The sequence below is a fragment of the Cetorhinus maximus genome, unplaced genomic scaffold (assembly GCF_964194155.1).
Source record: "Cetorhinus maximus unplaced genomic scaffold, sCetMax3.hap1.1 HAP1_SCAFFOLD_1191, whole genome shotgun sequence".
In the NCBI taxonomy this organism is placed as follows: Eukaryota; Metazoa; Chordata; class Chondrichthyes; order Lamniformes; family Cetorhinidae; genus Cetorhinus; species Cetorhinus maximus.
This window is the reverse complement of record NW_027597133.1, coordinates 29,505-45,000: the sequence shown is the minus strand read 5'-3', so window position 1 is coordinate 45,000 and position 15,496 is coordinate 29,505. Positions and strand designations below refer to the sequence as shown.

General features: G+C 50.4%; 1 protein-coding gene across 1 annotated transcript in view; it reads left to right on the top strand.

Annotated features, from left to right (window-relative positions):
* Positions 1-14,874, top strand: part of LOC144675841 (scavenger receptor cysteine-rich domain-containing protein DMBT1-like) — a gene marked incomplete at its 5' end in the record, with an annotated part of 61,722 nt that extends 46,848 nt beyond the window's left edge. The window contains 4 exons of the mRNA XM_078536416.1: positions 2,978-3,271; positions 9,147-9,434; positions 12,491-12,607; positions 14,764-14,874. Coding sequence (XP_078392542.1) covers positions 2,978-3,271; positions 9,147-9,434; positions 12,491-12,607; positions 14,764-14,843 — 779 coding nt within the window. The remainder of the gene's footprint in view (positions 1-2,977; positions 3,272-9,146; positions 9,435-12,490; positions 12,608-14,763) is intronic.
* Between the last annotated feature and the right edge of the window lie 622 nt (positions 14,875-15,496).

Below are 15,496 nucleotides of genomic sequence, written 5' to 3'. Positions count from 1 at the left end.
TCCCACCATCCCAGGAATCAGTCTGGTAAACCTTCGCTGCACTCCCTCTACAGCAAGAACATCCCTCCTCAGATAAGGAGACCAAAACTGCTCACAATATTCCAGGTGTGGTCTCACCAAGGCCCCTGTATAATTGCAGCAAGACATCCCTGTTCCTGTACTCGAATCCTCTTGCTATGAAGGCCAACATCCCATTTGCCTTCTTTACCGCCTGTTGCACCTGCATGCTTACCTTCAGCGACTGGTGTACGAGGACACCCAGGTCTCGTTGCACATTCCCCTCTCTCAATTTATAGCCATTCAGATAATAATCTGCCTTCTTGTTTTTTCAACCAAAGTGGATAACCTCACATTGATCCACATTATACTGCATCTGCCATGCATTTGCCCACTCACTCAGCTTGTCCAAATCACACTGAAGCATCTCTGCATCCTCCTCACAGCTCGCCCTCCCACCCAGCTTTGGGTCATCTGCAAATTTGGAGATATTACATTTAGCTCCCTCACCTAAATCATTAATATATATTGTGAATAACTGGGGTCCCAGCGCCGATCATTAACTGAATTCTGTGAGTGGGACTTCAACTCACTGCTGGAGGTGTCAGCTGTGGCTCAGTTCATAGCACCCTCACCTTTGAATCAGAGGGTTGTGGGTTCATGTCCCACTCCTGGAAACAAAGAACTGTGATTGTACTCGAAAGAGTGCAATCTGTGACTGTTGATAACTCGAAAGAGTTTTAACCCACTGCTACATCCATGACCTTCCTTCCATCAAAATGTCCGAAGCGGGGATGTTCCCTGATATTGCACAATGTTCAGCACCATTCGCAGGCTGGATGTGGAGAGGATATTTCCTCTTGTGGGAGAATCAGGAACCAGGGGTCTCTGCTTCAATATAAGGGGTCCCCAGTCAAGTCGGCGATGAGGAGAATATTTTTTTTCTCTCAGGGGGTTGTGAGTCTCCGGAACTCTCTTCCTGCAAAGGATTTGGAAGCTGTGCCTTTGGATATTTTGCAGCAGGAGTTGGAGAGATTCTTGGTGAGCAAGGGTGGGGTGATAGGTTATCGGGGGGGGAGAGGGAGGTGGGATGCAGATTTCAGGTTACGATCAGATCAGCCACGGTCTTATTAAATGGCGGAACAGGCTTGAGGGGCCGAGTGGCCTCCTCCTGCTTCTTTTCCATATGTTGGTATTCCCACCTAGCCTAGTATGGCTGCATTATGGTCAGTCTCTTCGCCTGGGTAATTGATGTAGATTGCAAAATAGACAGCGCTGACCCGCCTTGCCCTTCACTACTTAAATATAATATTGGGCTGGACATTGAAGAACCATAGAACCATAGAGAACTACAGCACAGAAAAACAGGCCATTCGGCCCTTCTAGCCTGTGCCGAAATATTATTCCGCTAGTCCCATTGACTTGCGCCCAGTCCATAGCCCTCCAGACCTCTCCCATCCATGTCTCTATCCAATTTATCCTTAAAACTTAAGAGTGAGCCTGAATTTACCACATCAGATGGTAGCTCGTTCCACACTCTCACCACTCTCTGAGTGAAGAAGTTCCCCCTAATGTTCCCCCTAAACCTTTCCCCTTTCACCCTAAAGCCATGTCCTCTCGTGTTTATCTCTCCTAATCTAAGTGGAAAGAGCCTACTCGCGTTGACTCTGTCTCTACCCCTCACCATTTTGTAAACTTCTATCAAATCTCCCCTCATCCTTCTACGCTCCAAGGAATAAAGTCCGAACCTGTTTAATCTTTCCCTGTAACTCAACTCCTGAAGACCCGGCAACATCCTAGTAAATCTTCTCCGCACTCTCTCGATCTTACTGATATCCTTGAGGGAATTCCGCCGCTCTTGTTTGGGTAGCGGCATGGTGCTTTATTCTTAACCTCTAGCTGAGAGGCCTGAGCCAAGATCCAAAGAAAAAAGCTCCACCGGCAATGTTGCACTCCCTCAGTAATGGCCGCACCCACCCCTCCATCCCCACCCCGGGTGTCAGTCCCAGGCTGGTGATGCGGAGGACATTGGGTTCCCATTGGGGCCAGATTGGCAACGCTGAGCTTTGGTGAGGGGAAGTAATTCAAGATCACGCCCTCTCCCTGCCCCTTTTCAGGGAGAGAGTTCCAGGAACTCACGACCCCTCCGAAAGAGAGAGAGAGAGAGAGAGAGAAACCTCCTCATCTGTTTTAAATGGGGGGACCCCTTAATTTTTAAGCAGCGACTCCTCGTTCTAGACTCTCCCAGAAGAGGAAACATCCTCTCCACACCCACCCGGTCAAGACCCCTTCAGGATCTTTAAATGTTTCAATGAAGCCACCTCTTACTGTCCTCCTGGTTACTGTGTCAGCTGTGGCTCAGTCCATAGCACCCTCGCCTTTGAATCAGAAAGGTTGTGGGTTCACGTCCCACTCCCGGAAACCAAGAACTGTGAATGTACTCGAAAGAGTTACATGCGATCTGTCGGTAACTCGAAAGAGTTACTGTTCATTTCCATTTGATGGCATCACTAACTTCCTTAACCACCGATGGTGCAAGGTTCTTGCAACACTGTTCTTCCTTGGTGAAATATATCCCCGCCCTGCCTCAACCTTTCTGTTTAACTCTCTAAAATTCCACATCTCGCTATTTAGTTTAAAGCCCTCTCGCCTGCCCTAGTTATGGGACTCGTCAGATCACTGGGCCCAGCACGGTTGATGTGAAAGCCAGTTAGTGATGCTATCGAATTGAAATGAACAGTAACTGGGAGATCAGTAAGAGGGTGACTTAACTGAAACATGTCGGATCCTGAGGGGTCCTGACAGGGTGGGTGTGGAGAGGGTGCTTCCTCTTGTGGGAGAATCTCTTCTCGAGTAGGAACTCCAAGCGGATACAAGCTGAGCCTGTCCAGCCTGGTCCTGGTATCCGTCCGGTGAACCTTCCCGGAACTGCTAGCCTTTTCTCTAACTGCTTCCGTCCGCCGTGTTATTCCCCCACCAGGGGTCAGACCCACCATCCTGCTGGAGCCCAACTACAGTGTATTCCTCAAAGGAGAGTCGGTTAATGTTACCTGCACCATCTGGGAACGCAACACCAGCCGGGGGATTGATTTTTACCTGGACGGCTCCTTCCTGACCCATCGTGACATCGGGCCCGGGAGAAACTCCGCCAGTGTGCGAGTGGCCAACTTGACCTCCAAGGGCGCTGGGAGGTACAGCTGCAAATATGGGAACCAGCTGGCCGGGGAGTACGCAAATTCTTCCCTCGATGCCTCGGTGCACATCGCCGTAACAGGTGAGCAGGGGAGACGTTTTACAAGCACTGCTCGGGTACCGATGCGCGCTCACCTGAAGGGGACATGTGGCGTGGGTGGGGGGATAGATACGGAAGGGGAAAATGGACGGGGTGGACTATGGGGGTGACTGAATGTGACTCAGGCTGAGGCAAATCGAGGGAGAATGGCGAAGAGAGAGTGAGAGAAACCAAAAAAGAGGGAGGGAGGGAGAGAGACAGAGGGAGACAGACAGAGACAGGGAGGGAGAGAGAGAGAGGCAGAAAGGGAGATACAGAGAGAAGGGGAGGGACAGAAGGAATGAGAGAGAAGGGGCGACAGAGGGAGAGAACGAGACAGAGAGGGGGAGAGGCAGAGAAAGAGAGAGAGAGAAAGATCGAGAGATAGACAGGTAGACAGACAGAAGGAGAGAGAGACTGAGAGAGAGAGAGAGAGAGAGAGAGACAGACATAGAGACAGAGAGAGAGAGCGATATAGAGAGAGAGACAGAGGGGGAGAGAGAGAGGCAGAGACAGAGAGAGACAGGTAGAGAGAGACAGAGGGGGAGAGACAGAGGCAGAGACAGAGTGGGACAGGGTGAGGGAGACAGGGTGAGGGAGACAGAGAGAGAGAGAGACAGAGAAAGAGAGAGAAAGATCGAGAGATAGACAGGCAGAACGACAGAAGGAGAAAGAGACCGAGAGAGAGAGAGAGAGGGAGAGAGAGATAGGCAGAGAGTGGGAGGCAGAGAGAGAGAGAGAGTGACAGAGTGACAGACAGACAGACAGAGAGGGAGAGAGAACGACAGATAGAGAGAGACAGAGGGGGAGAGAGAGAGACAGAGAGGGAGAGAGAGAGAGGCAGAAAGGGAGATACAGAGAGAAGGGGAGGGACAGAAGGAATGAGAGAGAAGGGGCGACAGAGGGAGAGAACGAGACAGAGAGGGGGAGAGGCAGAGAAAGAGAGAGAGAGAAAGATCGAGAGATAGACAGGTAGACAGACAGAAGGAGAGAGAGACTGAGAGAGAGAGAGAGAGAGAGAGGCAGAGAGTGGGAGGCAGAGAGAGAGAGAGAGAGAGACAGACAGAGAGACAGAGAGAGAGATAGAGAGAGAGACAGAGGGGGAGAGAGAGAGGCAGAGACAGAGAGAGACAGGTAGAGAGAGACAGAGGGGGAGAGACAGAGGCAGAGACAGAGTGGGACAAGGTGAGGGAGACAGGGTGAGGGAGACAGAGAGAGAGAGAGACAGAGAAAGAGAGAGAAAGATCGAGAGATAGACAGGCAGAACGACAGAAGGAGAAAGAGACCGAGAGAGAGAGAGAGAGAGGGAGAGAGAGATAGGCAGAGAGTGGGAGGCAGAGAGAGAGAGAGAGTGACAGAGTGACAGACAGACAGACAGAGAGAGGGAGAGAGAACGACAGATAGAGAGAGACAGAGGGGAGAGAGAGAGACAGAGGGGGAGAGAGAGGCAGAGACAGAGAGAGACAGATAGAGAGAGACAGAGGGGGAGAGAGAGAGACAGAGACAGAGAGAGAGACAGAGAGCGACAGAAGGGGAGAGAGAGAGGCAGAGACAGACAGGGTGGGACAAGGTGAGAGAGAGAGAGACAGCTGTAGATAGATAGAGAAAGAGGAAGTGTGTGCGTGTGTGAGAGAGAGAGAGAGTGAGAGTGAGTGTGAGAGAGACAGGCAAAGAGGGAGAGAGAGAGAGAGAGTGCGAGACAGAAACAGAGAAAGCAAAAAGAGAGAGACTGAGAGGTAGACCGTGAGAGACAAAGAGAGAGAGAGAGAGAGAGAGAGGGGGATAGAAACAGAGAGAGAGAGCAAAAAGGAAGAAAGAGGAAAGGAAAGGAAGAAAGGAAGATGGAGAAAAAGGAAGGGAAAAAGTAATAAAGAAAGAAGGAACGAAGGAAACAAATAATAAAGGAAGTAAGAATGAAATAAAGAACGGAAAAGAACGCAGGGAGGAAAGCTGGGAAAGAGGAAAATAAAAACAAAGGAGAGGTGGTGGGTTATCTTAAAAATAGAAACATTCTGAATCTCAGAGCCTCACAAGCTGATGTTACGTCCCACTCAGTAAGTTTCCTGTCCGCAATGCAGGCGGGAGGCAGCACCTTAGCGCACAGCAAGATCCCACAAAGCGTAAGGTGGTCAGCAAACCCGGGCCGCCTGCTTTGCTGCCGCCGGGCAGCGGGTCCCACGGCTGCGCAGGTCAGCACCTTGCGGAGGCCCCTAATAGTGTCGGCTAACCGTCATACTGCATTGCTCCGAGGGCTTGCCCAGTTTTCACCAATCGGTGTTGGCCCTGGGCACGGGAAGGGTAACAGGAGGAGGGAGCTAAAGGAAAGAGCGGGAGAGCAGAGAAATAGAGAGAGAGAGAGAGCTCGAATTCGTACCGCACGTGTTGGGAACTCCCCGGGGAAGTTGAGAGGCAAGTGCGTAATTTGGAGGAGATGGGAATATCCACCTAAACAGCCTCGATTGGCTCGAGCGCGGATGGGATCAATCCCGTTTCGCGTCGTGAGAGTTTGCAAATTGCTCCATGCGCAGTTTCCGCGCTGGATAGTGGGAAGTAGGGAGGTCATGTTGGGAGTTGTATAGAGCCTCGGTGAGGCCACAGCTGGAGCACTGGGTGCAGTTCTGGTCACCACATTATAGGAAGGATGTGATTGCGCTGGAGGGGGTGCAGAGGAGATTCACCAGGATGTTGCCTGGGATGAAACATTTAAGTTATGAAGAGAGGTTGGATAGACTTGGGTTGTTTTCGTTGGAGCAGAGAAGACTGAGGGGTGACCTGATCGAGGTGTACAAGATTATGAGGGGGATGGACAGGGTGGATAGGGAGCAGCTGTTCCCCTTTAGTTGAAGGGTCAGTCACAAAGGGGCATAAGTTCAAGGTGAAGTGCAGGAGGTTTAGGAGGGGGAAGTGAGGAAAAGCTTTTTGACCCAGAGGGTGTTGAGGGTCTGGAATGCGCTGCCTGGGAGGGTGGTGGAGTCGGGTTAGCCTCACATCCTTTAAAAAGTACCTGGATGAGCACTTGGCATCGTCATAACATTCAAGGCTATGGGGCCAAGTGCTGGTCAATGGGATTAGGTAGGTAGGTCAGGTGTTTCTCACGTGTCGGTGCAGACTCGATGGGCCGAAGGGCCTCTTCTGCACTGTGTGTGATTCTGCGGAGTGCAGCAGGTTTGGGAAGATATAAGCCTTTCTTAAACATACAGATACACTCCCTATCATCCACACACACACACACACGCACACGCGATCTCTCACACACACTGTCACGTTTACACGTACTCTCATACACTCATACTCTCATACACTCTCTCACATATACACTCAGACACACAGGTACACACACACACTCTCTCACACACAGACACAAACTCTCTCTCTCACACACACATACACACACACACTCTCTCTCACACACAGACACAAACTCTCTCTCTCACACACACGTACACACACACACACTCTCTCTCACACACAGACACAAACTCTCTCACACACACGTACACACACACACTCTCTCTCACACACAGACACAAACTCTCTCACACACACGTACACACACACACTCTCTCTCACACACAGACACAAACTCTCTCACACACACGTACACACACACACTCTCTCTCTCTCACACACAGACACAAACTCTCTCTCTCACACACACGTACACACACACACACTCTCTCTCTCTCACACACAGACACAAACTCTCTCACACACACGTACACACACACACTCTCTCTCACACACAGACACAAACTCTCTCACACACACGTACACACACACACTCTCTCTCTCACACACACGTACACACACACACTCTCTCTCACACACAGACACAAACTCTCTCACACACACGTACACACACACACTCTCTCTCACACACAGACACAAACTCTCTCACACACATGTACACACACACACTCTCTCACACACAGACACAAACTCTCTCTCTCACACACACGTACACACACACACACACTCTCTCTCACACACAGACACAAACTCTCTCTCTCACACACACGTACACGCACACACACACACTCTCTCTCACACACAGACACAAACACTCTCTCTCACACGTACACACACACACTCTCTCTCACACACAGACACAAACTCTCTCACACACACGTACACACACACTCTCTCTCACACACAGTCACAAACTCTCTCTCTCACACTCACGTACACACACACACACACACTCTCTCACACACAGACACAAACTCTCTCACACACACACACACACTCTCACACACAGACACAAACTCTCTCTCTCACGCACACGTACACACACACACACTCTCACACACAGACACAAACTCTCTCTCTCACACACACGTATACACACACTCTCTCACACACAGACACAAACTCTCTCTCTCACACACACATACACACACACACTCTCTCTCTCACACACAGACACAAACTCTCTCTCTCACACACTTTCATTCACTTCACTCATCCGCACTCACACGTTGACACACAGACGCTCAAACACGTACACACTCACATACACACACACAGTCTCATACACACACATATTGTCACACACAGACATTCAAACACGCACACAGTCTCATACACACACGCACACACTCACACACACACACACACACTCAATCTCTCATACACATAAACACACATTGGCAGACACAGACAATCACCGACATTCAAACACACACACACACTCTCACACAGTCCCTCTCTCTCACACACGCACTCTCATAAACATGCACACGCACACACTCTCATACACACTCACAGGCCCCCACACACAGACACTAATACGCACAACTCACACACACACGTAAACGCATTCTGTCTCGTGCAAATACACACACTCACGCATTCACACACAAACTCAAATGCTGCAGCCCATGCAGTGTAGGTACACCCACAGTGCTGTTAGGGAGGGAGTTCCAGGATTTTGTCTGTGTGGTGTAGGTACACCCACAGTGCTGTTAGGGAGGGAGTTCCAGGATTTTGTCCCTGTGGTGTAGGTACACCCACAGTGCTGTTAGGGAGGGAGTTCCAGGATTTTGTCCCTGTGGTGTAGGTACACCCACAGTGCTGTTAGGGAGGGAGTTCCAGGATTTTGTCCGTGTGGTGTAGGTACACCCACAGCGCTGTTAGGGAGGGAGTTCCAGGATTTTGTCCCTGTGGTGTAGGTACACCCACAGCGCTGTTAGGGAGGGAGTTCCAGGATTTTGTCCGTGTGGTGTAGGTACACCCACAGCGCTGTTAGGGAGGGAGTTCCAGGATTTTGTCCCTGTGGTGTAGGTACACCCACAGCGCTGTTAGGGAGGGAGTTCCAGGATTTTGTCCCCTGTGGTGTAGGTACACCCATGGCGCTGTTAGGAAGGGAGTTCTATGATTTTGACCCAGCGACAGTGAAGGAACGGCCGATATATTTCCAAGTCAGGATGTTGAGTGACTCGGAGGGGAACTTCCAGGTGGTGGTGTCCCCATGTGTCTGCTGCCCTTGTCCTTCTAGATGGCAGTGGTTGTGGGTTTGGAAGGTGCTGTCTTAGGAGCCTTGGTGAGTTGCTGCAGTGCATCTTGTAGATGGTACACACACTGCTGCTACTGTGCGTCGGTGGTGGAGGGAGTGAATGTTTGTGGATGGGGTGCCGATCAAGCGGGGCTGCTTTGTCCTGGACGGTGTCGAGCTTCTCGAGTGTTGTGGGAGCTGCACTCATCCAGGCAAAGTGGGGATTATCCCATCACACTCCTGACTCGCGCCTTGTAGATGGCTTTGGGGGAGTCAGGAGGGTGAGTGACTCTCCGCAGGATTCCCAGCCTCTGACCTGCTCGAGTAGCCACTGCCTTTATCTGCCGCACGGTTATTCATTCTTCTGCATGTTCATCCAAACAGATCCCCTGCAGACTCCCAATATAGCCTTATTCACCGTCAGAGGGATGAATCTCATCAACTGCACGGTCCAGAACAACACAGGGAACGGCACAATGTACTTACTGGAGTTGGATGCCAGCGGGTCTAGGCAAGTTCAACACGCGGAAGTGTTGAATTTCACCTCGACGTTTCCGTTGAATAACAGCGATGGCAACATTGCTGGCCGCTACGTCTGTTTATACGAGGTGCAAGTCAAGGGTAGATCGTTCAACTCCACCTACACCGAGTCTGTCCTAGTCGCTGTTCCAGGTGAGTGAGATTCAACTTTCCATCAACGCTCTTGGTAAACTAAGGCACCAGGCATTCTTCATGTTCTTGTGCTCAGCAGTAGTTGACCAAATGTCAAGCCAGATTATACTGACTTTTCCTCATTCACTGAGGGGGTGTGGGCTGGGCCCAGCTTTTACTGCCCGTCCCTAATTGCCCCTTGAGGTGGTGGATGAGCCGCCTTCTTGACCTGCAGCTGTCCCTGTGGTTTAGGGTACGCCCACAGTGCTGTTAGGGAGGGAGTTCCAGGATTTTGTCCGTGTGGTGTAGGTACACCCACAGTGCTGTTAGGGAGGGAGTTCCAGGATTTTGTCCCTGTGGTGTAGGTACACCCACAGTGCTGTTAGGGAGGGAGTTCCAGGATTTTGTCCCTGTGGTGTAGGTACACCCACAGTGCTGTTAGGGAGGGAGTTCCAGGATTTTGTCCCTGTGGTGTAGGTACACCCACAGTGCTGTTAGGGAGGGAGTTCCAGGATTTTGTCCCTGTGGTGTAGGTACACCCACAGTGCTGTTAGGGAGTGAGTTCCAGGATTTTGTCCCTGTGGTGTAGGTACACCCACAGTGCTGTTAGGGAGGGAGTTCCAGGATTTTGTCTGTGTGGTGTAGGTACACCCACAGTGCTGTTAGGGAGGGAGTTCCAGGATTTTGTCCCCTGTGGTGTAGGTACACCCACAGTGCTGTTAGGGAGGGAGTTCCAGGATTTTGACCCAGAGACAGTGAAGGAACGGCCGATATATTTCCAAGTCAGGATGGTGAGTGACTTGGAGGGGAACTTCCAGGTGGTCGTGTTCCCTTGTGTCTGCTGCCCTTGTCTTTCTAGATGGTAGTGGTTGTGGGTTTGGAAGGTGCTGTCTTAGGAGCCTTGGTGAGTTATTGCAGTGCATCTTGTAGATGGTACACACGCTGCTGCTACTGTGCGTCGGTGGTGGGGTGAGTGAATGTTTGTGGATGGGGTGCCGATCAAGCGGGGCTGCTTTGTCCTGGACGGTGTTGAGCTTCCCGAGTGTTGTGGGAGCTGCACTCATCCAGGCAAGTGGGGAATGTCCCGTGGTGGAATTTGAGAATGTTTGTGGACGAGTTTACTGAGACAGGGAGAGTCAATTCTCTGGAGGGTTTGGAAACAAGGTTGAGAAGCGATGGACAAAATCAAATTTTAAAAAAAGCAGACACATGAAAATATACAATTTTCTGAGCAAAATTGAAATGTCAAAACAGTGACTTGTCAAGATGTTTAAAAAGTGAACAGAGTGGGTGAGAGTGTGTGTGGTGGGGTGAGTGTGAATGAGAACACTTGAGACTGGGAGTGCGGCAGACATAAACAGTGTCCCTTCCCTCTCACTCTCCCTACACACAGGCACTGACACACACACAACACACACACACACACGCACACACACAACACACACTCACCCCTCACACACACACACACACACTCAACCCTCACACACACACACACACTCCCCTCACACACACACACACACACTCAACCCTCACACACACACACACGCACACATAACCATCTCAGGCACACACTCTCCCTTTCACACATATAAACCCACCCCTCTCACACACACACTCACCCATCACTCACACACACACGCTCACCCATCACTCACACACACACACACATAACCATCTCAGGCACACACTCTCCCTTTCACACATATAAACCCACCCCTCTCACACACACACGCTCACCCATCACTCACACACACGCTCACCCATCGCTCACGCACACGCTCACCCATCACTCACACACACGCTCACCCATCACTCACACACACGCTCACCCATCACTCACACACACGCTCACCCATCACTCACACACACGCTCACCCATCACTCACACACACGCTCACCCATCACTCACACACTCACCCCCATCACACCCTACGCAAACACACACATACACACACTCCTAGACACACACACACAGACAAACACACACACATACTCATCCCTCACACACAGTCACCCCCTGTCCCACCCTATGTAAACACACACATACACACGCTTCTCACACACACACACACACTCTCCTCAGTATCTCTCTCTCTCCCCCTCACACACACACTCCCACGCCTCTCTCTCTCTCTCACACATACACATCCCTCACACACACTCACGCAAACTACCCTTACACACACACCCTCTCACACACACATTCACCCCTCACTCACACACACACACACACACATGCACATGCACACACACACACATGCACATACATAAACACACACCCCTCACATGCATGCACATGCACACACATACACTCACCACTGAGTCAAACACTCATTCACCCCTCACTGACACACATATACACACACCCCTCTCATTCACAAACACACACACACTCAACCCTCACAAACAGACACACACACACACTCAACCCTCACACACTCATGCCTTGCATGCATGCACGTGCACACACACACTCACATGCCCTCTCTCTCTCTCCCTCACACACACAATCACCCCTCCCTCTCTATCTCTCTCACACACACACACGTCCCTCATATATACGCACACACACACACACACACTCACTCCCCCCCCCACACACACACTCACCCCGACACACACCGCCCTCTCGACTGGGCACTCTAGAGTCTAGTTGTTTCGTACGGTAGCCGCGAAGAACCTATAATGGGGCAGATGGCTAGCAAGTGCAATGGCCAATTTTGCTTGGATGTGCACTGCTTAAAGTGCTGACAAGGTGAGCACTAAGTGTATCACACACTCCGAGTACCCCCGTGCTGTTGTTGAAGGGAACTGAGGTCGACCAATGAGATGATCAAGAGGAATGTGCAGATGGAGAATGACCATCACACCATCTCAGCACATTAACTGATAAAGCTTCTAACGTCTTCCACCTCCTATACACAACTGATCACAGCAATGGCGGCCGAGGGACCTTATGCAAGAGACAGATGCATGGATGCAATTGTGTTCAATGTGTTTGGCGTCAAATAAACAATGAAACTGATACAGTCAAAAATGACCCACGTTGTTTTCTTTCTCTCTCAATGTCATTGTAGCCTCCCCGAATGTGAAGAAAATCGTTGGCTGGTTCTTAGCTACGCTGATACTCCTCATGATTCTGGTCCTTTCCGTGTATTACTTCAGAAAGCCGAAGACTTGCAAGACCAAACGTGGTAAGATGGATACTTTCTGTCCATGTCTTTATTACTTCCCCTACTTTGCATCGCATATGTTGCGACGAGAGGACCAAGTTCACTCTTAGGGTGTGAACCCCACTGTAGGTCAGTGGCTGGTCATCCTGCAAGGAGCTCAACGCCATTCGGAGCAAAGAATCCCGCTTGACTGGCTCCCCATCCACAAACATTCACTCCCTCCACCACCGACGGACAGTGGCAGCCGTGTGTGTACCATCGACAAGATGCGCTGCCTTGTCCCTTCCAGTGGAATTATACTTCTCGCATTGAAACAAATGCATTTCAGACCCCCCCCCGCCCCCAGTCCCACACAGTGGCAACGCAGGTGGGTAAGGTAGTCAGGAAGGCATATGGCATGCTTGCCTTCATCGGCAGGGGTATTGAGTATAAAAGCTGGGAAGTCATGCTGCAGCTGTGTAGGACTTTGGTTAGGCCACACTTGGAATATTGCGTGCAATTCTGGACGCCACATTACCAGAAGGATGTGGAGGCATTGGAGAGGGTGCAGAGGATGTTGACCAGGACGCTGCCTGGTCTGGAGGTTATTAACCATGAGGAGAGGTTGGAGAAACTCGGATTGTTCTCACTAGAGCGACGGAGATTGAGGGGCGACTTGATAGAAGTTTACAAAATGATGAGTGGCATGGACAGAGTAGATAGTCAGAAGCTTTTTTCCCAGGGTGGAAGAGTCAATTACTAGGGGAACATAGATTTAAGGGGAGAGGAGAAAACTTTAGAGGGAATGTGAGGGGCAAGTTTTTTACGCGGAGGGTAGTGAGTGTCTGGAATTCGCTGCCAGAGGAGGTGGTGGAAGCAGGTACGATAGTGGTGTTTAAGAGGCAGCTTGACAAGTACATGAATAGGATGGGAATAGAGGGATACGGACCCCGGAAATGCAAAATGTTTTAGTTTGACGGGCAATATGATCGGCGCAGTCTTGGAGGGCCGAAGGGCCTGTTCCTGTGCTGTACTTTTCTTTGTTCTTTGTTCACTGCAGTGACTCACCAAGGCCCCTTCGACAGCACCTCCTAGGGGAGCTGGTGTACTGTGGTGGTGGCACTAGCAACGCAGAGACCCAGGGCAACGCTCTGGGGACATCGGATCAAATCCCGTCACAGACGCTGGTTGAATTTTAGTTCGGTTAACAAATCAGGAAGATAAAGCTTGGCATGAAACTATCGTCGATTGCCGGGAAATCCCACCTGGTTCATCGATGTCCTTTAGGGAAGGAAGTCTGGCGTCTTTACCTACATGTGACTCCAGACACACAGGGATGTGGTTGACTCTTAACTGCCCTCAGAAGCGCCCGAGCAAAGTTGGGCAATTAGAGACTGGCAACATTTTCTGGCCGTGCCAACGATGTCTACATCCCACAAAAGTTCCAAAAAAAAAATACACCCGTCAACTCTACCGCCTAGAAGGGCAAGGGCAGCAGACACATGGGGAACACCACCACCTGGAAGTTCCCCTCTGCGTCACTCACCATCCTGACTTGAAAATATACCGGCCGTTCCTTCACTGTCGGCTGGGTCAAAACCCTGGATGGTCAGCGATGGTTACATCCACCTAAAATGAGTTTTTGAAAAATGTTTTTATTTCATGTTATGTTTTAATCAAACTGGCTATAATTCTTTGTACGTTGTGTTTGAAGACTAGGCCTTTATTCACTGGAGCTTAGAAGAATGAGAGGAGATCTCATTGAAACATATAACATTCTGACAGGGCTAGACAGGCTGGATGCAGGGATGATATTTCCTCTTGAGTGGGTTGGGAGGGGGTGTGTATTCTAGAAGGAGGGGTTACAAACTCAGGATATTGGGGTAGACCATTTAGGACTGAGATGAGGAGAAACCTCTTCACTCAGAGGGTAGTGAACCTGTGCCATTCTCCACCACAGGAGGCTGTGGAGGCCGAGACGCTGAATATATTTAAGAAGGAAATAGATAGATTTCTGGACTCCGAAGGTGTCAAGGGGTATGGGTGAACGATGGCGTTGAAATAGGGGATGAGCCATGATCTTATTGAAGGGCGGAGCAGACTCAAAGGGCCGAATGACCCACTCCTGCTTCCATTTCCTATGTTTCTGAACAATTCTGTCTACAACTCTATTAACACGATCTTTCTCCCGCCCACAGAATACAGGATTTACGTGCGAGAAAGACTTCTCGACGACGTGACACATATCGAAGCTATCGATGATGATACTCCTTTTTAAATGGACGCTATTTTTACGTACTGTATTTGGATGACCCGTGAAGATATTGGGGGCTGGTGGGAGGTGGGGGGGTGGGGTGAAGGGTTGGGGGTAGAATTTGTTCTGTGCGGCAGAGCAGTATCCCTCTGGCCTTCAGTTATACTCGCTGCCCAGATGTAGATTTAGAGGTCGGCAATTGGAATGGCCATTGGCCGCTCGTGTAACAAGCGCCTGCTGCAACTTGGGATCCTCTCGCGATCAGGCCCAAGGTTAATGTTTTTACCCCCAGTCTGTTGGACGCGAAGACTGAAAAAGCCAAACTTTGATCCCGGTCAACGCAAGAAAAATGTCTGACAAAAGAACATGGTATTGCAAAATTAGTATAACCAACCGAAATTAGCCTAGCTGCTTCTATGACTAGCGGGACTGGCGCTGGTTAAAGACATCTGGCGGCAGAATTTTATTTGGGCGCAGCTGACGAATCACATCTGCGGCCCATCCGAAGTTCCAAACTGCTGGCTTCGTTGGGAATAAACACGTCGATTGCACCCACTCTGTGTCTCCGCCCAAGTGTCATTTTGCAACCAACGGCCTGATTCCAAATTTGTCCCGTGCAAAACGTGACAGCTCAACACAGATTTGTAGTGCACATCTGTAGAAATATTACTCCGTGC